The sequence below is a fragment of the Anser cygnoides genome, chromosome 14 (genome assembly GCF_040182565.1).
Source record: "Anser cygnoides isolate HZ-2024a breed goose chromosome 14, Taihu_goose_T2T_genome, whole genome shotgun sequence".
Classification (NCBI taxonomy): domain Eukaryota; kingdom Metazoa; phylum Chordata; class Aves; order Anseriformes; family Anatidae; genus Anser; species Anser cygnoides.
Window position 1 is genome coordinate 15,545,247 of NC_089886.1, and position 22,470 is coordinate 15,567,716.

At 38.4% G+C, this 22,470-nt stretch overlaps 1 protein-coding gene across 3 annotated transcripts in view; it reads left to right on the top strand.

The window, feature by feature from the left end:
- Positions 1-22,470, top strand: part of SLIT3 (slit guidance ligand 3) — a 512,041-nt gene that overhangs the window by 291,688 nt on the left and 197,883 nt on the right. For all 3 annotated transcript variants that reach the window (XM_048064726.2, XM_013178499.3, XM_013178496.3), the window contains exons 8-9: positions 16,506-16,577; positions 21,743-21,906. In XM_048064726.2, the coding sequence (XP_047920683.2) occupies positions 16,506-16,577; positions 21,743-21,906 (236 nt within the window). The remainder of the gene's footprint in view (positions 1-16,505; positions 16,578-21,742; positions 21,907-22,470) is intronic.

The following is a 22,470-nucleotide window of genomic DNA, read 5'->3' on the forward strand; positions in this document are numbered from 1 at the left end:
GGTGTGTGCAACCGCTAATATAGCAATAACATATGGCAGTGTCGTGTATTTTTAAAGGAGTGATGCAAGTTATTAATTAACTTATGACCTGTTGGAATAGCAATGTGCACAAAAGTTGAAGAAAATTGGTGAGAAACTTTCACTAACTGTTGTTTTTCGTAGAAGGTTTTCTGCTCTGTTTAATTTTTAGTTGTGTCCTCTGGCAATACCTGGCAATAACAGTGTTATTGAGAAATATTTATTACTGTAGCTGTAAGCGAGTTACGATTGTTTACCAAAAAAAAGAAAAAACCTTCAAAATAATTGTCCACTATTCCCTATGGGGTGTGGCAATAAGACATACCCTTTATAGATTACAAATGTGTTACACCATAGCTTCATATCCAAATGTTCAACCATACAATGCATAGGAGATAAAACTATTTCAGAGCTCAGAATTTTACCTTCAGTCTCATTGGATATATAAATAAAAGGAATTAATTTCAAGATGATTCGAAAAGCCCAGTCAAACTGGATAAACCATTATGATTGAGCAAATGATCATGCTGCTGTCGTTAGTCTGTAAGTGCTGAACAATACCTCATTCTTAGGATCCATTTCTCAGCAAGATACAGAACCCAATGTAGCAAAAAAAAAAACTTTTTAATTATTTATTTATTTCTAATGGAATAGGTTGGAAGCTGTGTGGTGACATGGTAGTAGTGCCATGTGGACAGGATAGAAAGAATTATGAGTCATTGTTGGCAACTGAAGCATTTTCCTTGTTTTACATTGTAAAAGCTGCTTTTCCTCCTACTTTGAGATGATAGCTAATAGAGACAGAAGCTTGAACATGTTTTATTCATTGCATTTTTTTCTGGGGAAAAAAAAAAATAATCCTACACCAAAAGATATTATCGAATCAAGAGCTAATATGAAGAGGATTGTTGATATAATTTTATTAAAGAAGGTAAATGTGTTCTTACTTTACAGATCTCGTATTGAATAACTTAGGGTTTTGCTTGTTGTTAATTGTGTTAGTTGTAGGTCTTACACATCTCATAGCCTTAAAAAATCCTTTTTCCTGAGCTTCACCTGCTTTTTGATATGAATGAGCACTGACTGCCATTAAGAGTCTAGCAACAAAATATGCATGCAGGAATCCACCATTCAACTCTGAGCACTCTAGTGTGAAAAATTGTGATAATTCATGCACAAGTAATACTGAAGAAGTACAAGCACAGTCACCCAAATATCCACGACAGTTTGAAACCATAACTTTAATTCCAAATGAGCCCTAAATATTTTATCTTCAAAAAAAAAAAGGTAAGAATAAATGAAAACACTCCACCCACCCTTCCATCTCTGAAATCTTAACATAAAAATAATAGTTGAACCTAGAAACTGCAATTGCTATATCAGCATTTGAGTATATCCTTTTTTCCACAAAGTGCTTCTGTCTTGCGTGTTGAATGCCTCTGCGATAAATGCCCAGGAGCACGCAGTGCTACGTGCTGTTTTCTTTCAAACTCTGATTCAGCACCGAGTTGGGTTGCGCGGGACACATCCGATCTGCCGTCCAGACTGGCGGTCTGCATCCCCCAGTTCTTCTGTATGTTGGGTAAAGCATCCGTTCCTAGCAAGTATTTTACAAATGCACTACGGTTACTCATGCTTTCATTTTTCAATCCCATGCATTCCTGTTATAAAGGATTGAGTTTCATAAAAAATTTAGTAATATTTGAAATTTCACATAGAGTTGCTATGGATGCATGAGCTTATAATACACCGCTTTTTTGTCCTAACAAACTTTTAAGAACTTTTATGAAAATTGTTATTTTCTGTTACAGCCAGGATTTAATTGTTTCCTGTGGTTGTCATCTGTACGCCGAACATCCACTTATATGATCAGTTTTGCTTATTTGCAAAATGCTATTCTGGGCATGTCTTCACTAGATAGAAGATTTTTATTTGCCTTCCCAACCTGGAGAGTCAGGGAGCTAAAGTCATGACATAATTCTAAATATATGAGATGTCATTGCTTAATGAAAGCCTGAAAATGCCACACAAATGTGATTTCCTCCTCTATTTTGCTGGAAATTATGATAGGTTGAAGCAATCAGGATCAAATCTGAACTCCGTAAATTCCTATAACTGATACCAAAATACCTAAATACAATAACGAAAATGAGATTTCTACTAAAAAAGTTGTGCATAGCTGCTTTACATATTAATACTTGAGTACATTAAAATTGGAATGATTAGCCTTTTTTTTTTAAACTTGAGGATATATGTTATTTTAAATGTATGTAAATTAATAAAAATTAATTAAAAATCTTTAGTTGTTTGATCAGTCAGCATGTGCATAGTGTGTGTGTGATAAAAACAAAACTGGAGTAGTTACTGGCAGTGTATGAGTAATTGAATTGTCTACCCATTAGTTGAAATCCCCAAAACACGGAACAGAGCTTGGATTTCCTAAGATTATCCCCATTTTCTGTGCACAGGTTGTATCGCAGAAAGTCAGGTTATGTCAGAGGAAGAACAAGTCAGTTTGGCAATTGAGAAAGGGTGCACCCCGAGCATAGAGGTATCAGTGGACAAATGATAATTTTCTTTTTTTCTTTACTCCATTCCTCATTCAACTGTCCAGTAGTTTACATCCTTCCCATTTTTCCTGGTTCCTGTATCATTGTAGATCTTTAAGGGAATGAGAAATGCTCCTGAATACTGCTGTTACTCTTTTAAGTTTTCTGTTATATAAATCAGTTGGCAATGAGATTAACTACAGAAAGGCTTTTTTCTGGAGAACTTTTTAGAGAGCTACTGCACCCCAATGGACCCTGGTGAAATGAGACAGTTAGCATGAATAGACAGAGGAAAGATGGGGTACTCACACAGTTGCTTGATAAGAAATGTTTTTATTTGCTGATATATTTCTGTGGGAGATGTGGCATCACTGCTCAAGATATGGAAATGAAATCTGAGATAACCTCTGTTCTACAACTTATTACAAAACGTGAGGTTGGAAGTACAGCATGGTGAAAGGAACACTATCCAGATGGCACCATGGTGACAGGCTTTATATCAAAGACCAGCTGAGATAAAATAAGAGCAGGCAATTGAGGCCCTCTGAAAATCAGTGATGCCTGTTACAGATGTAATGTAACTCTCTCTTTATGGGGGGGAATATATTTGCATAAATTCATTGATCAGTGATTTTTCTAATCCTGCAGTGTTCCAGACATGTCCCAGCAAATTGATGAACATTTCTATCAGTCCTCAGTGTGGGTGCCATATTATATTATATATTGAGAAAATGTCTTTTTCTCTCCTGGAACATATGCAGTATTTGAATGCTGTGCTCATTTTCCTTTCCTGCTCCCATTAGGTTGGAGGTGGTTTTTTTTCCTTTAAGAATAGCCTGGAGCCTTGCAGGCTGCAGAACTTATCAAGATAAGAGCAGCGCCAGGTTAGAATTATTAGTTTCATGAATCACTGACCAATGTGCTTTTTGAGAAAGCCCAGGTTTACAGCTCGCATAGTGTAAGTCCTTTACTGGTGCTGCAATCACTGCGCTGAGAGACTCCGAAGTCAAAAATCCCTGAGACACAGGGATTTCTGGCAAACCTTTTTTCCATGGTATTAATTGTTTCATTTGTATGCTCTGCTCATCTTGCGACCTGCCCTACCTCCCCTTTGACTAATATAGTTTCTTCGTCAGTAATATAGAAGATGTAGAACAAGCATTTTGCCTGTTGAAAGTCAAATGAATGTGAATGACTTGATCCTGGGGACACTCAACTGTATATTTAATGCAGACATACAGCTGAACACCTTATCCAAAAGCTAAGCTGAAGGCTGAGATGGGAATAAAGCTCCTTGCAGATGAAGTTGAGCTGATGATGGAGTTATGAGGGGAAGTAATACATTCAAAGTAGATGAGTAGTCACTTTATGCCATGATTCACAATTCACTGTTTGTGTGACTCCCCAGACAAGCTGGATGTAATCCCACTGGCATTAATAAGGTCTTTTTTGGTTGGGAGAGGAGGCTGCATGCCCATGTGGCCAAGGCTTTGGTGTTATCAACACCCAATACACCAGGATGTCCTCAGCCCTTCTGTGACACCAAGTCCAAAGCTGGCAGTGAATGCAGCAACTGCTGCTGACTCTGGGGTCAATCACCACAATGCCAATTTAAAACAAAAATTCAAAGCATATAAAGGATTGTCGCTTTTTCTCTGCATACAGTTTAAGGTATTGTTTGTGGTCTATAGGCATATCAATAGTCTGCCTTTTTCAGAGGCTGCATTCGCTTCTCCGTTGTGCTGGTAGAACAACAGAGAGGCTCGGAGCTGTAGTCAATCCTTACAGAAGAGAGAGCTCAAACGCCTGGTTTCTTTGGAAATAGAGGTTACAATTGCCATGAGAGCTCTGTGTACGAGAAGTGTTGGTGTGCCACAATCAGATATTTAACCTTGTGTGTCAGATATTTAACCTTGATCTGTAGTTGCTGGGATCAGGGTACTATTATTAGTATTTTCCAACATTTTTAGCTTGGACAATAATATTGTATCTGTGATAAATTTGAAATCAAAACAGTATGATGTAGATATTTGGCTTGAAAATGAAGTAGATAATTACATTTATACGTAAGCAAATGCATACGTAGAAGCTTCTTATCTAAAATCCAATAGTGTATTTTTTCTGCTATTCACAAGGTTATGCATAAAATACAAGAACATATTTTGGGTGCCTAACATAGACATGTTAAAAGAACATATGTTTTAATTAGACCTTTATGTTATGATGAAATACATGAAAAATAATTATGAAGAGTTTAAAAAGAAAGGTATATGATTAACGTAAATTACACTTTCTTTACATAGCATATCCAGTTCTGTTTAACAAACAAGAAAATTTAAGAGCTGCATTAAGCATAGAAATGTGAAATGATTTTAAAGTAATTTGAAGTCAAATAATCACAATTTCTATGTTAATTTTGTTATCATAAGTGAAGCGATTTCATGTTAACTGGTCTGATGCTTTTAAAGCTGAATTGTATTTCTTGAGTTTCTGTTTTGGGGTGAATAGGCTGAAGGCTTTGTTTCAGTATGCACGGATGATGGCTGGCCATGCTGTGGTCATCTGCAGATCCTTAGTAGCAAGATATTTTAAAACGTTGTATGTTTGGTTATCCCGAAACCTTTGTTGTAATATAGCATGTTGCTCTTGAGTATGTTAGAGATATCACAGAAAACAGCTTGAAAGAGCATCAAATGAAGTGGGCAAATAAAGCCACTGAAAGAAATAAAGAACACTACTGCCAGTAATTTTTAAAAAATTGCACATATACCTCGTCTTCATGGTGCTAGCGGGTGGGAGATATCTGTGGCTTGCAAATGCCAGACAGGCTGAGATGGGGATTTGCTTGAGGGTAAAACAAAAGAGAACGTTGTGGAAGACAGGTCGATGGCCGCGATGAAGGGATATAAGAGCATGCACTGAACAAGGTCTTTGTTCACCAGATTGGTAATTTAGATTTGTTTTCGCCTCTTTTGCCATTAGAATCTTAGATTGTGTGTGTCACCAAGAGTGCTTTTTTGGTGGTGGTCTAGGGAAAAAGGAGGGTGGGAAGGCAGATCTTGTTTGTGGCTTTCAGCTTTGGACTTGGCTACTGCAATCGATAAATTGCCGCATTGCAGCATCTCTGCGACGACGCCTGAAGGCCATTGAGAAGCCCCCGTTGGTGCAAGAGGAGGCTGTAGGCTGGGCGGGCTCTGGGAGGGGGTAGTCCGCTCCACACACCCGAGCTTCTGACTGGCTCCTTGGGCAATTTCAGCGATGTCTTAAAAGGGTTGGGTCCATTTCATCTGAGAGACACCCTGTCTTCCCGTCCACGGCTAGGGCGTTAGAAAGTAGGTGAGGTGCTTCAGCTAATACTTAGGCTGAAGCAGTTAGGACAGACCATCCGCAATGGCAGTTATTTTATTTGCTAGGGGTACAGATATTACAGGTGAACAGTCAAATATGGAGAACAATTGACTCCTTTTATGTAGCTGTTTCTTGCGCTTGTAGAATATTCCTGAACAAATTGTGAGCACTTCAAATTTTTCTTCGTATATATTTTATCTGGCGTGTTTTCACTCTGGACTGAACACAAATGAAACACTGTGAGTATTTGATATTCAAATGGTTATGATTTTTTAGCTTTATTGCATACGCATGCATGAATATAAGTAGGTATCGCTGCTTCTCATGGGCAGGTGGTGTTTGGGAGAAAATTAAAAATGGGAAAGGCAGGTGTTTTTAAACATATTGACTATTTTCCTGTGCGATCCACGCAAGCGCTGTCTAATGTATTACTAAAAGAAAACTTGATGTTTAATTCCTGATGGAAAGCAGATCCCTTTCCAGCTTCAGCAAGAAACACATAATTGCCCTTGTCTAGGAACTATGTGTTGGCTTTATTTTTTTCAAAATATTTCTTTTTTCTATAAAAGGTAATTTTTCCTGCAAAATGCTCATACATGCCGGTCTAAGTTCACAGAATGTGTATATCACACGTTCCCTATCATTCATGCGGATTTATATTAGACTGTGCATTAATCTTAACTTAGAACATGTATGAATTGCAAGTAGGGGCATTACGTATTGTTAGGATCTAAAATTATTTTGCAAATATTTGTCTGCATCTCTTGTGTTTTGGGGAGGGGTTTTTGGTAACAGAAGTGCAACTTCCCTCTTTACAAGGTTTGCTTCTTTTCTTCTTCTGTCTGCTGTCCAAAGTGGAGATTGCTTTTACAGATCCTTACTGTGCCATGCCCTTTGCCATGTTACCAGTGATATTAAAAATCTCCTCCTGCTGCACTCCCAGTGGGAATCCCAATGGTATTGGGAACTGAGGGGCAGCCAAGGTGCTGGGCTTCTGAAATTAAGGGGGCTGCTCTGGCAAGGGGAATGATGGGTGTAATTTTGCCTGCAGGACCTGTTAGGTTTGCCATTGGAGGGAAACAGAAACAAGGGGTTCTGGCAGCCCACGCTCCACATATTCCAGTCGCCTGCTTTCTAAAAGGCTTTTGTAAAGCCTTTTGCACTGACACCCAGACAGTGGCTAAACTGCTGCCGTTTCTGATTATTGTTATGTGTCTGCCTCCCCAGCAGCTGCCATGCTGCACACCTGAGTTTGCCAGCTCGTCCCTCCTTTGGTCCTAGTGGTCACCATGGGACTTGCAGGAATCCGCAGTCCTGCAGGCTGTGTCGCATTGCGGCAGTCGATGAACTGACACCAGGCTGGCACAGGGTGAGTGCCACTTCATCCAATGTTGTAACGTAGCCCCTTTCAATGAATATAGAAGTCCCTTTTTATTTTGTTATTCTTATTTTTTGTCATTTTCTCTGCGTCTGAAAAGACAGCCAACTTAGGTGCATCACTTGGAATGTGTTTTCGGGTCTGGGTATGTCATAAAGCATGAAAATGATATGTTAATGATAGTAGTTCATAAGTTCTTTATTTAATTTCAGTTAAAACACAGTTTTGAAGAATGATACTGTTCCCTTCCAATTCAAATTTAATAAGTTTATTTAGAATTTATTTTGGTGGAGGTCCTGAAAGGAAACCACAGCACTCAGCTGGCTCAATGCTGAAACCTTTTACCTTGGTCTTGGAAATCTGCATCATGAAAGGCACTTCATCCTGAGCAAATGGCAGAAGTTGCTTGATCCTTCCAAATTATAGGGTTGAACAGTGTTAGTTTGAATTAGACTATGTCTACAAGGTTGCTCTAGCATCAGAAAGGACTAAACAGAAGAAACTGTTCAGGCAGGAAGCTACAAAATCCATTTTATTTTGCTAAAGTGCTGATGCATCAAATTCTGCTTTGTTGATTCTTTTTCATCCTTTCCATAAATACACTCCAGTGGGCTTTCAAACCTCTGTATGCATAGAAAACCCAATCCAGTTTCCATCGATTTTGACACAGAATCTATGAACTATAGTATCTGAGAAGCAGCCAGTTGTGTAGCAGTGAGATCCATATTTACTAAAAGAGATCTCTATATAACCCAAAAAAGTGTATCTATTTAACAAATGAATTATATTAAAGACATATTTCTAATATTATTTTAAGTATACTAATTCACCAAACAAGGGACTTTCAAATGAATCTGCAAATTCTCAGTTGTAAAATTGAGTTGAAATTGAACACAATTATATTTTTGATCCCTCTGCCTCCATTGAAAATCTGTGCCTAAACAAGCAGACTGCAGGAACTATATTCACTGCTTGTTAAAATCAGCAGCAGTATTTGCACTGACTTCAGTGGTCACTGATCTCAGTATTATAATAGTTGTACTTATTTCCCATGGTTCTAGGCAGTAACATCAGTTGTGGAAACCAAAACCACCCTGATGCTGTAGAACATTTACTCAGTGTTTGCATAAATATTTTTTTATTCTCTGAGTCCAAATACTTATAAAAAAATGTAGATGTAATTGGGGCTTAGAGCCACAGCAGTCATTCCCAATATGGTGTAGCAAAAAATGTGTAGGCTTTGGGCAAACACTTGAGAAAATGTTTTTGGTTTGAAAATAAGTAAAGGCAGTACTTTTTATGCCATTTTTGACTTTAGAAAAACAGCCCATTGGAGTATCCTTAATTTTAAAATAAAACAGTTGCAGAGGAATTTTGACCCATGTTCTTTTGATTTTGTCTTGATGTTTTTGTAACCAAATTTCCATTCAGACCCTACTGAATATGTATTTTCTGCCTAGAATTATAAGATCTTGTAAAAGATTGAAAAGCTGATTGAAATTTCTTTGAAAAGCTTTTTTAACCCTCACCAGGCATGGAAATTAGATGGAAACAGAAGATTCAACTGGTATCTGCATTTTGTCCAGCTAATAGAGGTGATTTGATTATTTGGGAAAATGGATATGTCCTATTTATAGAAAGAGAGACCTCATTAAGGGGAAGTGGGAAGACGTCTCATGTAAGACCATGTGAGTGACAGTTCTTGACTTGACACCTAGCAAAGTCCACAATCAAATGAACAGTGTACAGTTATCCTCTATATAACCTTTGTTATATTTCACTTTAACTTATTGTGGTTTAGCTCAGCTTATTTTACCTTATTCTATTCTATTATTGTGTTTTCTACTTTATCTTGTTTTAGCACATTTTATTAATTTGCTTGTTGGTGTAAGCGAGTAAATTCCAGCATAATGATGTGTGCACATGCAACACAAATGCAGAACTTAAAATAATATGAGAGAGGTTTCAGCATTAGTGACCAGACATCAGTTACGAGAATCCTCAATTTTGCTCCCAGTTGTATTTGTACAGCAATAGGATCTTTAATTGTACAGACCCAGACGATTTGTTTCTCGCTTCTTTTATCCATTCACACTGATTCCTGGTCCCAGGCTCCTTACCCAGACAGTTTGCCCACCAGTTGTTCAGCTGCAGCCCTGTCTTTCCTTCTCCTCTGCTCGTAACCGTGGTTCCTGACATTGCCAGTCCCAGAGACTCCAGCCAAGGCACAGCCAAGTCTCTGGGGAGGACAGAGGGAGGTTCATTGCTTGGGGTGCAACAGGATTTTTTTAAAAAAAAAAGGAAAGAAAAAGAACTTCCTATTACAACAACCCAATTGCCCCAAAGCCTGATGTGTTTAGAAGTAATATCATTCCTTCAAGGGAAAAAAACAAAACGATATGCCTCAAACATCTGGCCTTTATAATAAGCTCAAATAGCTAAAATCTGAAAGTTAAATGCAAATTAAAATCAGTCATAGAATGGGAAGAATCAGGGAGTTGTAGCAGTAAATGTTTCTGGCTGTTTTGTCTGTAATTCCGTAGTAAGCTTATTTATTTTATTTTTTCATACGTTTCTAAAAAGAACATTTTATTTTCTCTGTATCCTCGAGACTCGTCAGATGTCTGACATCAGCTTCCCAGGCTAATGATGCTAGAGCCTCTCATGTTGCGGTGATGAAAACATTTGTGAGCATATCAGCAAAGACTAATACTAGAACAGAAACCACAAATTGGCAACTAGTTATTTTTATTTATTTCTGTGGATCTTACATGTCACCTGGAGACTATTTAGAAGATTATTTGCCTGGGATAACATTGTGTTTAAAAATAACACTTGCATAGCACCAACTCGTTTCAGAGCTGGGTACAAATATTGAGACAAAATCCCAGCTGTTATTGCTTTTGCTGCTAATTTGAGGTGTCAGATCAGAGCTCTACTGCTGTATGTCAGTGAATAAGGCCCCTTGTGAGATCATTATGTTTTCTAACAGTTGAGAGTAATGGATTCATCAGTGCAGCATCAGTTGCTTTCATTACATGCCCGCACGGTAGTTGTGGGCTTTAATTTAAACAGGCCGTGGGGAGATCAGAGGATTGAGTAAAAGAGGGACTCAGGACTCACCAGAATTCAGAGATCTGGTCAGGTTTTGCACCTTGCCTAAAAAGAGCAAATCGTGGATGCCTTGAAAGTCAAGGGTGAGGACAACTGCTCAGTGCTGAGGGATCGAGTGAGTGCCAAAGCCATTTTGCTTTTTCATCAGAGGCCATACGAAGTAGTAAATATTTAATTTAATGCAAATTCTCTCCGACCTGTGTGAAAAATAGCACTTTACAGCTGTTGAAAATACAGCTCCTTCCTCTCTACAATCTCTAAGTTAAGTATAAACATTAATCAAGTCTTGGTTTTATTACTAAAAATAGCTTTAGAATCAGTCTTTGGAACTGGTACGCTGCCCATGCTGTTAGTCATATTAGGTGGTGCTTCAGGGCTGGAAGGGGTCTACAGTTGTCATCTCCTGTCCCACCCCTGGCGGGAGCACCTAGCGCCATGCTGGTCCAGCTCTCAACCTACCCCCCCCCCACCCCAAGGCTCTGGGCTCTGAGAAGTTGTCCTTTTGTCACAGCCAGGCTGCTGGGCTCCCTTCTAGCTCCACTGGCCATCTGGGGTGAGCTGCTCAGAGGGGATTTTTGCATCAATTCACCCACTTTCAAACAGAAGTAACATTCTCAAGAAAACTATTTACATGAGAGGTTTAATTATGCTTGGAGATGCCTTGGTTAAGTCCTAATAAATTTTCCAGTCTCATTTACTGAATGTATAGTTGCACTGGGGATAGGAAACAGGGAAACCATGGCAGTTAGGGGAGAAGCAGTAATCGGAGATTATAACAGCAATTCACTCTAGGGAATGTTACCAGCCTGCAGATACACCATTTGTAGCTATCCATTGCATGCACATAGATAATAATCTTGCATTATGCCCAATTACATGGTGTTATGGACACACAACACACGGATTACATATACAGCCAATGAGCATACTGTGATAAAGCAGCAGTGTAATTGAAGGAGACAGAAGGAAATGTTAGACTTGTTAGCGCTACCGGCGCTGCAGGGCCTGAGATGGCTGTTCCCAAGCAGCCGCGCTGCTTCGCTTCTCTGCTGCACGCTAAGGCCGCGCATTTCAAAGTCTCACTTTCAAAATACGGGTTTATCACACCATGAGGGAACTCAGCACCTTGTTCTTTCTGCAGCGTGTTGAGAGAATTTTGAGCAGGAAAAAAAAAAAAAAGACATAAACGTTGTTAACTTAGAGTGAAGTCCAAAGACACACTGAAGTATGTGCTGCCAAATGAAATGTTTGCAGGATTCCCGCTATTAAATGATGTGTTTTAGAAGCCGCTAAAGAATCTCCAGTTTCTAAAGGTAGAAGACACTCAAAACCAAAAATATATCTGGCTCTTTTTCAGATATCTTGCCTTTTACTTACCAGTAGTTGACGGTATATAGCACAATGTTAAACTTGTTTGTATGCTTATTTTTTTGTGTATATTCAGATTTTCTTTCTCTGATGGGTATGAATGTGTGTGGGTCTCAATATTTGTGGCTGAAAATTTTGCAAATGCTGCAAAATGTGACACAAAAAAAGCCTGGTGCATATCAAAAACCTGCATGGCCAGCACAGCAGACCTCTGGTAATGGTGGAAGATGCCTATTAAGGCTTGGACGAAAGTGTTAATCAGAAATTTAATCTACCATATAATTTCTCAATTTAATTAGCTGTTTGTGCTAATCAGCTGCAGAAATGGAATGTGAAATAAATTCAGTCCCTGTTACAGTCAAAAAATATAGGATGTCTTTAGCTGTGCCCTAAAACGACAGGTTTTCCCCATCTCTTTTAACCTGAATCCATTCAGACTGTAAACAAGAATCATCACTGTAGGTATTGTACTGATGTACAGCCCATGAAGTATGTCCATTACAAATATGTCTTCTATTTAGGAAAATGGATATACATATAGTGGTTTTACCTTTTGCCCGTGATAAAATTTATTTATTTATTTATTTTAGTTTGGGATGTAGTAGGTATTTTTACTGTCGTCAGTGTTATGTACTTAACAAAAACAAACAACCCTCCTACGTGTTTTCCCACATGAAATGTGACTGGAAAACGTTAAGACAGTTGCTAACTTACATTGTACTTACCGAAGTACTAATTGAAGAAATCAAATAGTTAATATTTCAGATAATTCTGTTATGTTGTTTAACTTTTTTCTGACATCATTGCCAGAAGATCCTTTTCTAGTGTTTAACTGGAACAGAGCGGGTAGATGTATTGTAATGAAAGTATTATTATTCCAGATGAATAAGTCAGAAGTCATTCTGATATTCATTATATGCTCTTAATTATATCACTAATTTAATTCCAAGTAAGAGAAACAAAATCTCCATGTACTCTGTAATTTAAAGAATTGAGAGTGTTTAACTATTGATCTGACAGCTTCTTTGAATTACTCCAAGGAACATGAAGGGATGCTTACACTTCCTGAACTTTTTAAATATAGTACTCGTATAATTAGTGGGATTCAAAATTTAGATCCATTCCTTTTTTTTTCCCCAAAGTATCTTCCATAAAAACTGTGTGATTTCTTCTAGTATTAGGATTACATTTTTTTCTCTAATGTAGACCTGAACACCTGTATTTCTGTTCAAGAGTGTGAAGGAGTAAAAACTAATGCATAAATATTATTTAAAAGCAAAAAATAATAATAATAATAAACCATACACGAGAGTGATTTCTGCAGGTTAATGATTTTAATTTAATTACATTTAGTGTAGAATTAACAACTCTCTCAGTGAACTGCAGTGGTGAATTTGGAGCAAGGCAGAAGAGAACAAATGCAACTGTATGCAGTTAAATTTGCACAATAACTTTGAGGAAGGAGACAAATAATTGTTTCCAAGTTGTGGCAGGATTGCAGAGTGAACATTTTTTCCTTTACAAAAATCTGGTAAGTCGGGGCTATAAATCAGCATTTTTCTTCAAATGGAAGAATGAGGCACCATGCGTGCTTCTAGCCAGTTTGGGCTACTGGCAGAGAAGTAGAGCAGTTCCTCTGGGGTTGTAAATTGAAGTCAGTAGGACCGTGACAGTTCATACTGGTGGAGGATGTACCACCTCAAAGGTTGCTGATCCCACGTTATGCTTCTTCCAAGTAGTCCTTTGAGGATCCTTAGGACTGCTGCAGTCTGCTTCTGCTTAGCTTGCAAGATCTTACAAGGATCATGGCCCAAGGTGGGAAGTTTGCTGGCATAAATAATATTGTCTATAACCTCAATTTCCTGATTCAACATTTTGGATGTGAATAGTTTACAGGGAGAGGACTTCTAAATGTAGTGCTTTTTCAAGGGCCATGGCTCTGGAAGAGTTGGAAGGCGTAAGGCTGGGGAGAACTCAGCAGCAGACAAGTTTCTCCCATACGACATTGAAGGAGTCCGGAGATTCTGCAAGTTTTCTGTTTCTCACAGCTTCCTGATGTTTGTACATCTTTTTCAATAGATTTGAATCGTAGAGGGATAGAAAGGAGAGCAGGGCATTGCAGCTGCCAGGGAGTGACTGGAGCAGAATTTATTCTTACTTTCACATGTTAAAAATGCTATTGTGTTTTGTGCCTTCCCCCGTCAGGACTCATACCCTTAAAAATCATTGCTGGGATCGCTTCATGTGCGTAACAGAAAGCTTTGCAAAGTGCTTCTAGGGCGGTCCTCTACCTGAAATGTCACTATTCAAAAACTGAAGAGTTCTCCCTGCACTGGAGCTGTGCATGCTGCACACAGAGCATCAGGGTTAAATTGCTTCAGCTACAACCGGGCTGTATGCAGGCAGCTCACTGCCAATTAGTGCCCTTTGCAGCATTTGGCCTTCTTTGTCCTGAAATAATTGCCGTTATCATAGATGTTTTATTGCCTTCATTATGGTTAACATTTAAATATCGATGAAATAATATATTACTAAGTCACCTGTGTCATAGTTACCTGTTAGAGTTATCCCTGAAATTTTTGTTTAAGTAATATATTAATTCAGCTTGGACATAGGATTCTTAGAAGGAGGGTTATTTATTTGTTAATGAATTACAGGAAGCTTTTGTTTGCTGGGAGCAAAAGCTAAGCTGCCATCATCTCATATTTTGCAAGTAGAAATACTGTGTGTGATTAGAATAACATTTTGTCTATTAAACAGAAATATTTTAAGAAATGTAAAAACATTTTTAATTCATCAAAACACAGTAAAGGCTGACCTTTCCACATACAGATGAAGAAGTGCACTGGAGGACAGGGATATGTTCTCTACCCTCAGCGCAGAGGGACGCTTGCTGCCGTATCCTGTTCTGCCTGAATCCAACCTGCACCCTTCTGAAATTAATAGAAAGTCTCCTTTGAATTCCTTTGGCTTCCTTTGAATCCTGTAGTGCCCTGTGTGACCTATTCAGACATCAGCTATGTGTATGTGATTTAATTTTTGTGAGCTGACTTTACACACAGCTGCTGTTTATCAGTGTACCTAAAATCTTCTGACCAGGTGCATAGCTCCTATTTATGTAGCAGGTAACTGAGGCAGGGGGTGAATTACATTGGTATGTTTGCAGAAAAAAATACTGGTGCAATTAGAAAATCGATTTGTGAGTCCCATTTGAACTTCCAGACATGCATGCATGTGATACAAATAGCAAATAAATATACCTACTGAGCTGTGGGTGTGTTGATGTGTACAGAAACGTGCCCTTATAAGAGGTTTTGTTCACTTTTTAAAATTCTGTTGTACATGGTTGTTTTGGCTGACTGTTGACAGAAGACTTTGGTCTTGCATCATTAAAGTAATCAGGTAGTAGCAAAGGTAGTATGATATAATCTAATTTAACTTTAATCCGCTACTGTTGTAGATGATGGTTTTGCCAAGTGATTTTTAGGCAGAACTGTAAAATGTTTTGAGATTCGTAGATGACCAGAAAGGCTAGTTACCTTCTGTAAAACATTTCAAGTGTTTTCGACTAAATGTCCTTTGAAAATGTGTAACATCGAAACTAAAGAGTTCAGGGAAGGGTAATGTGCCTTCAGCAGATACTTTCTTCACCTCATACACAGACACGGAAAGACTGTCTTCTACCAACGTGGTCCTGTAGAGTGCTGTGCCTCTTCTGTAAAGCAGGGTTTGCTCAGTGCAGCGGTGCTATGGGCGCCACACATTTTAAATAGGCAGCTGCAGTCAGCAGCAGGAGTGCCATGCCAGGACAGGGAGGGAGTCCACCATCAGCCCGATCAGTTCTCATGACAAATTGGGCTACTGTATTTACAGATTTGGAGCACTCTGAGCATGGCAATTACGCCCTGTTGGAGTGCTTTCCATTTCCTGTGCCATCTTGATCAACTTTATAGCTCCTAATTTGCTAGAGAGTCATTGATATAATTAGGAGCTACATAAATGGGAGCAGCACACACAGCTGATGATAATCTAGTCAGTTCATTTTTCATAAGAAGCATTAAGAGGAGGGGGGGCTATCCCTACCAGCAGCTGAGATCACTTTTTTTTAAGCTCTTTCTCCTTAAGTTCTGCTTTGATAGAGTAGCAGAAATCCTTACATGCCTGGGTCATGACATACTTTATTATGGTCCATCCCACTACCCAGACATTTTTTTCATAAGGAAACCAAAGAAATAGAATCCATCCGTCTGTGTGTTTTCAAAAAGTCTGTTTGAGCTGGCTGTGTTAACAAGCCTGTGGGAGTCAACAGCTCTCATCTGGAGTCAGAGAGTACTTTGAGTCCAAAGCTTTCATTTTGTAGTATACAAGTCTGATGTTTCTCCACTCAAGTTGCACCACGTTTTCAAGCAAAGTGGCAGCTTAACCAATAAGTCTGGATCTTTTTTCATAGTGGGTAAAAATTCATTTCTCGCGCTCCTTGGTAGTTGGACATGGTAAACAGTAACTCTCCTCTGTTTTTATGCAGCTATTTGTTATTTGCCCTGAAAATATCTTTCCTGACATGTCACAAATTGTCTTAGATACTGGTCAGCATGTGTTACTGCTGGCAGCCTGGCAGATTTATTATAAGAGTTGAAGCAGCTTGTTTCTGTAAATGGTGTTGGTGAAGAAATGTAAATAATTGATTGCTGTTATTCTTTTCTCTCTCTTTTTTTTTTTTTTTCTAACAGTACTCTCAACAATAACAACATCACCCGCATTCCTGTTACCAGTTTCAATCATATGCCAAAGATCAGGACTCTGTGAGTATTATCTTTGAATATCGTAATAATGGGGGTATGCCAACTCTTTGAATTTTTGTCATCTTGTGATAATCTTATTTCAGTCCTTTCTAGATTTGAGCAATTCAGTGTACTTTTGAGGAGCAAGTTCGCTGAACAAACCTGACCCTGTGAGAGCTGGGGTAGGCCGGGCAGGCTGGGCCATCCCAAGGGGACGCCTCAGTGGGGCAGCCCCAACCACCTCAGGGACAGGGCCGGGCTGAGGCTAGGCCAGGCCAGGCCATCACCCTGTGGCTGGGCACAAGCTCAAACCAGGCCCATGGCTGGGCAGGGTGGGCTGAGGCAAGGGTCCTGGTGCAGCCCCAGGCTGGCCAAAATGGGGCCCTAGGCTGTGGCATGGCTGGGGAGGGCATGAGAGGATCCCCAGTGTGGCCAGGCAGGGCCTTGTGGGCCTCTTAATGCCCTCAGGGCCTTGACGGCAAGTTCGCCAATCTACTCAGGGTTAAGTAAGATTTGTTTTTTATCAGTATTTTGAATTCACCGGGAAGTGAAACTGGATTTTTTTTTTCTTTTCCCAAGGGAAAATCTGTAGTGTAAAAATGTGTTCCAAGCTGGAACATCATCAAAACTGTGAAAACTGATCAGATGGATCAAATTGCTTAATTGTGTTAATATCCTGTGTTTAAATCCTATTTCTTCTTTTCAAATTTAAATAGTAATTTCTGAAACAAGAAAATTTTTGAAAGAACTTGAAAAAAGTTTCTTTTCAGGTGCATTCTGAAACAAAATCTCACTGTTTCTGATACTTTTTTTTTGTTTTTAATAAAAACTTCTCTTATATCAAATCAATTTTTCTACAGCTGGACATCATTCCATTGGAAAAGCTCTGATTGGCTTTCATAGAACAAAATACAAAGACCATGAAATTAGACTGTGCATCTTTGGAGTTTAGCCATAGCCTACCAAAAGGATTTTCTTTATATAAAATATTCCCATCATTTCCTTTAGGATATATACAGCTTCAGAACAAGTCATGTGTAAAGAAAGTCTCTGTTTTGTCTTCCAAAATCTGAAACCAACCAAGATATATTTACTCTTACAAGCAAAGAAAGAGAAATAGTAACCAGCCTGCTTTATTTTTTTTCATGCCAAAATATAAAATGAGGCAGGGATACTGCATATATACATGTAAAATCATATTAGGTAAATTAGCTGAACTGAGGAAAATGCCCCTTACTCGTGTCAGTCTATGTAAGATAACTACTGATTTATATTTACTTTCTTGATTAAATGGTGACATTCATAAATCTCAATGTAACAAATTAAATGAAAACTAGATGTTTTTCTTTTAAAAGAGAATGGATAAAGGAGCTAAAGGTAGGGTTACAGTTCCTGGAGTTTTGCTTTTTCTCATTCAGCCACAGTAGTCCAGAAAATTTGCTTGGCCTCTTCAGATCAATCAGTCTTGTCTGTTACCAGAGCTCAATGCGTTCTGCCATTTTTCTTTTAGTTTAATTTCGGAGATGGCTTTGTATATAGCTCCCTAGAGGCTTACACTGACTAATCCCCCTCTGCTGTAATTAAGGGAAGAAAATTTAAAAAAAATAAAAAATAAAAATAAAAAATAAAAAGGAAGGAAGTCATAAATAGGATTTATAAAGGGAAGCTTTTATATCGAATTCTGAGAGCCACATTTTATAGGACATGAATGCTGACTGACTCTAAAAAGATTTTCTGAAAATTTAATTTAGGGTCTGTGGCTAAAAGGGCACCTTTACAAACTTGCATTTGTACTCATTCACCTTATGTTCTGTAAAGGTAGTTTCATCAATATTAAGTGGCATGTTTCAGTCTCCAAAGATTACCAAATAACATGTAGTACCGTCTTTAGCAGTGCAATATAAGGATTAAAAAACCTACATAGGCAGGTGGAAATGCAGTAAAATGTTTTATTATTTCCCTCCTTTCTGTACTTTCTTCCATCTGTTTCAACAGAGGCAGAAAAGTCATCAAAATAGCAATTAATATAAGATAAACAATGGAGTCAAATAGTATTTCCTAATTTCTTCAGCTTCTTCATATTTAAAATTCTTTCTCTCTCCCTGAATCATCTTATCATTTCTCACAAATAATAATTTATTAATTATAATTATTAATAAAGCAAGTTTGGATAGCTACATATTAGTACTTTCTGAATATCTTCTGTTCAGAGTTATGCTAATAATGTTTAGATTTAACCACGTTTTGTTGAAATGGATAGTAATACCGGAAGAGCTAGCATAGATCTGAGCAGATGTAAAACTGATGAGCTTTTGTTTACCCATGTAAAATACCTATATGAAGATATTTTTCGGGTGATACTGTAACACTTTCTCTAGTATTCTAGAGAATTCTGTTTCCTCTCTGGGCTTTATTTCACGTTAACCTGTTACACTTGCATTAATAACCAACCTCAGTGAAAAGTTTTCATGAAAGGAGAAAGCTCTCTGAGGCACAGTGGCTGAATAACATCTACTATTTAATTTATTGGTTGTTGATGCAAATTCAGGTCAAACGGATAATCAGTAACGTTCATTACAGTTTGGTGACTCCACAGTTTTCGTTAAAAATGATCATCAGTTTGTCTACCTTCTCAGAAAGCTTCACGTTTAGACATGCTTTTAGAAGGTCTTGTAGGGAATCCCTAGTCTGAATGTTACTCAAGCAGGGTTGAGCTCCTTTTCCCATCTAGCTGAGGCTCAGCACTGTGTGGACAGTGTTTTCCCTCTTTACACACTATTGAGATCCATTAGCGAGACATTTGGGGCTGCCTGTGCTGCAGCTGCCTCTGCTGTGTTGGCTCTGTGGATAAATAGCTTTTTCGTCATGGCTCTCAAAACAATCTGCTTGTTTAAGAAGAACAGAGAAGGAAAAATAAAAAGCACATTCAACTTGAACATGACCTCTAGCGGGTGGAAGTGCTAGTAAGATTTGAAGCACTTTAAGAATTCTTTAAAAGAATCAGCCCTTCTGTGGTAACCTTCTTTATTTAACTGTCTTTTCTGGTGCTGAGTTTCATCGATCTTTTAACCTTGATTGGAAGTGACAGGAATTAGTTTTCATTGATCTGCTTTCCTTTCTTGAAACAGCTTTATTTATGTTAAAACATGTCCCTCATACTTATTTGCTTAATGGTAAGTGTCCTGTTGTCTGCACTTGTGAGTGACTGCTGAGATCAGTAATTGCATAATATATTTTTTTATTATTATTTTTTTTATTTAAGGGTAAACTGAAAATATAGTGAATCACTTCAGTGCTTTTCATGCTCATAGAGAGTTGGCATATCATGCTTTCAAAGTACTGTGAAAAGTCTTTTTGTGGCTGTATTCATTAATATAATTATCAGAAACAAATTCTATTAAGCTGCCTTGTTAAGCTGGACAGGCTAAATGGTCTCCTCTCTAAAGCAGACTAGAATACCAGCACAAAAAAAAATTGAACGAATTAAAAGGTAGGGGTCTACTGAGGCAGATGAGCTGGCGAAGAGGTAACAGTTCACACTACTAAAATGGGAAAAAAAACCAGAATCTAGTTATATTAATTTAATGAAGGGGGGAAGCCTCACAGAACTGGAAAAGTTCCCCTTTTGCAAAATTGCAATTTTATTACTGCTGCCTGCCTATATCCATGCCTGGGATGCAGGGAGCGGCATGGGATGAGCACGGTTTCAGTTCTGGAAGGAAGATGACTGGATGTCATTGTTGACTGCTGGGATGGGATGGGATAATAATTTGAGGATTTAAATGAATTGCTTAAGAGCAAGTTAGAACAACATCACTGCCTAGATGATCTCTGGCTAGATGATACTTGTTGTCCTTTCTTTGTAAACGTATTTATTTGCTTTCATTTGACACAAAGTGTTCCAGGCAGCTTAATGAGACATAATAACAAAGCATTTCACTAGAAATCTAACTTACTGCAGTGTCAATTAAATAGCTTTAGAATCTCTAAAAAAAAAAAAAAAAAAAATTAGCCATCCTTCTAAAACAATTACATTTCACAGTGCTCCCAGGAGTCTAGAGCTTTCCATCTCCACAGAATAAGCTCAGTTCTAGATTTGCGGCCTTCTGCGGCAGCTGCCACCCCAGCCACACAAATCTGGGGCCTGTCAGCCCGGACGCCATGGCGACCTGTGCTGAGGCCTTGCCATATGAAGATATCACAAATAGCAAATTTCTTTGGTAGATGGACAAGGCTCAATCCTGTGCACACCAATTGTGTATTGTTTTTAATATAATGCCTGTAATATGAGTGAATAATGCTTTGTCTAACCATTTCTGACAGGATTTTCAATCTGTTTTATCATTTCAGCTTTGCTATAACAGTACAAACGCATGACTCATTACAAGCAATGACATAATTAATGTCCTGGGCTTTTGTTTTGACCTGAAGTTTGGTAGCTACTAAAAATACCAGATTCATTCATGATTTGGCAGATTTTTTTTATTTTTTTTTTCAAATGTGACAAGGCTTCTGGAAGTCTGCAGTGCCAGGTGTGAGGCTGGGAAGGGAACCGCAGGGCCATGCACGTCCATGTGCCGTGACCCTGTCATGGGCCCCTTCCTCATCAGGAGTTGAAAGTTCCTGTCTGGAACCTGAATACCTGACTTAAACTGCCACACTAAAAGGGGCATCGGTGAATTTCTACAGGCAACACAAGATCATGCAATGTCACAATAGCCTCTGGGGACTTTTTGGTTTGTTTTTGATTAATTATTATTTCTTATTTTAAAAGGAGGGGAAGACAGAAGAATTACCTATCACCCTGTTTTTCAGCCTGGCCTTCTTGTTCATTCAAGTCATCCTTTTAATTCACCCACAGCTATCTCATTCATGCAGTTATTTCTGATATGAAATCACAGGCAAAGTGATTACTTGTAAGCTTACTAAATTCAGTTTGTTCTTTTCTCCAGAATGGTCACGATTATATGATTATAAAAAAAATAGTTCCAATTTTTATGTGGGCATTTTCTTGTATATTATATGGCAAAGTAGACATTGGACACCTGACTGAGCTGGAACCAGTAACCTGCAATGATCTTTCTTACACTATAGAGAAGAGCAGACGGATTTCTACTTCTTTCCTGTGTTTTGTGCCTTCTGTTAAAGCACTGTTGGTAACGTTGGGGTGCTTCCCTCTGTTGCAGGCGGCTCCATTCCAACTTCCTGCACTGTGATTGCCACCTGGCTTGGCTGTCCGACTGGCTGCGGCAGCGGCGCACCATCGGGCAGTTCACGTTCTGCTTGGCGCCTGTCAACCTGCGGGGTTTTCTTGTGGCAGAGGTTCAGAAAAAGGAATTTGTCTGCTCTGGTAATGATACCAATTATTCATTTATCTATCAGCTGATGCTTTTATATTCATATTCGCATAAAAACAGTGAATGGAAAATTATTATGTTGCATTTGAATGCCATTCTGTAGTAATGCTGTTTTGTTTTTATCATAGCTAAACTGTATGATAATAGATCAAGTTGTTATTTTTTAGCTTTATGTGAATTATTGGATTCCAGTTAATAATTCATTTCTCAAATTATGTTTTACTTTTGTATTGGCAATAATATCAACATAAGAAATCAGTTAAGTGGAGATAATTTGGTATTTCTCAAGGGAAGAGCTCTACAGCTGAATAAAAAAGGAAAGGAAATAGAAAATTCTAATCTGAGTCTGTTGATATATGATTGTATTATGGAGCAGCAGGGGCAGATTTTATACTAGGGGCTGAAGGAGGGTTCTTCAGCAACCAAAGCATTTCACTGTTCTACAAGTTTCCTTGTAGGTAAACGAGGCTTGAGGATACATGGCCAACTTACAAACCATGTGACTATATGTTGGGCCTATTCATCAAGTCTCCGGATCTGCACTTGGCTTTTGTGAT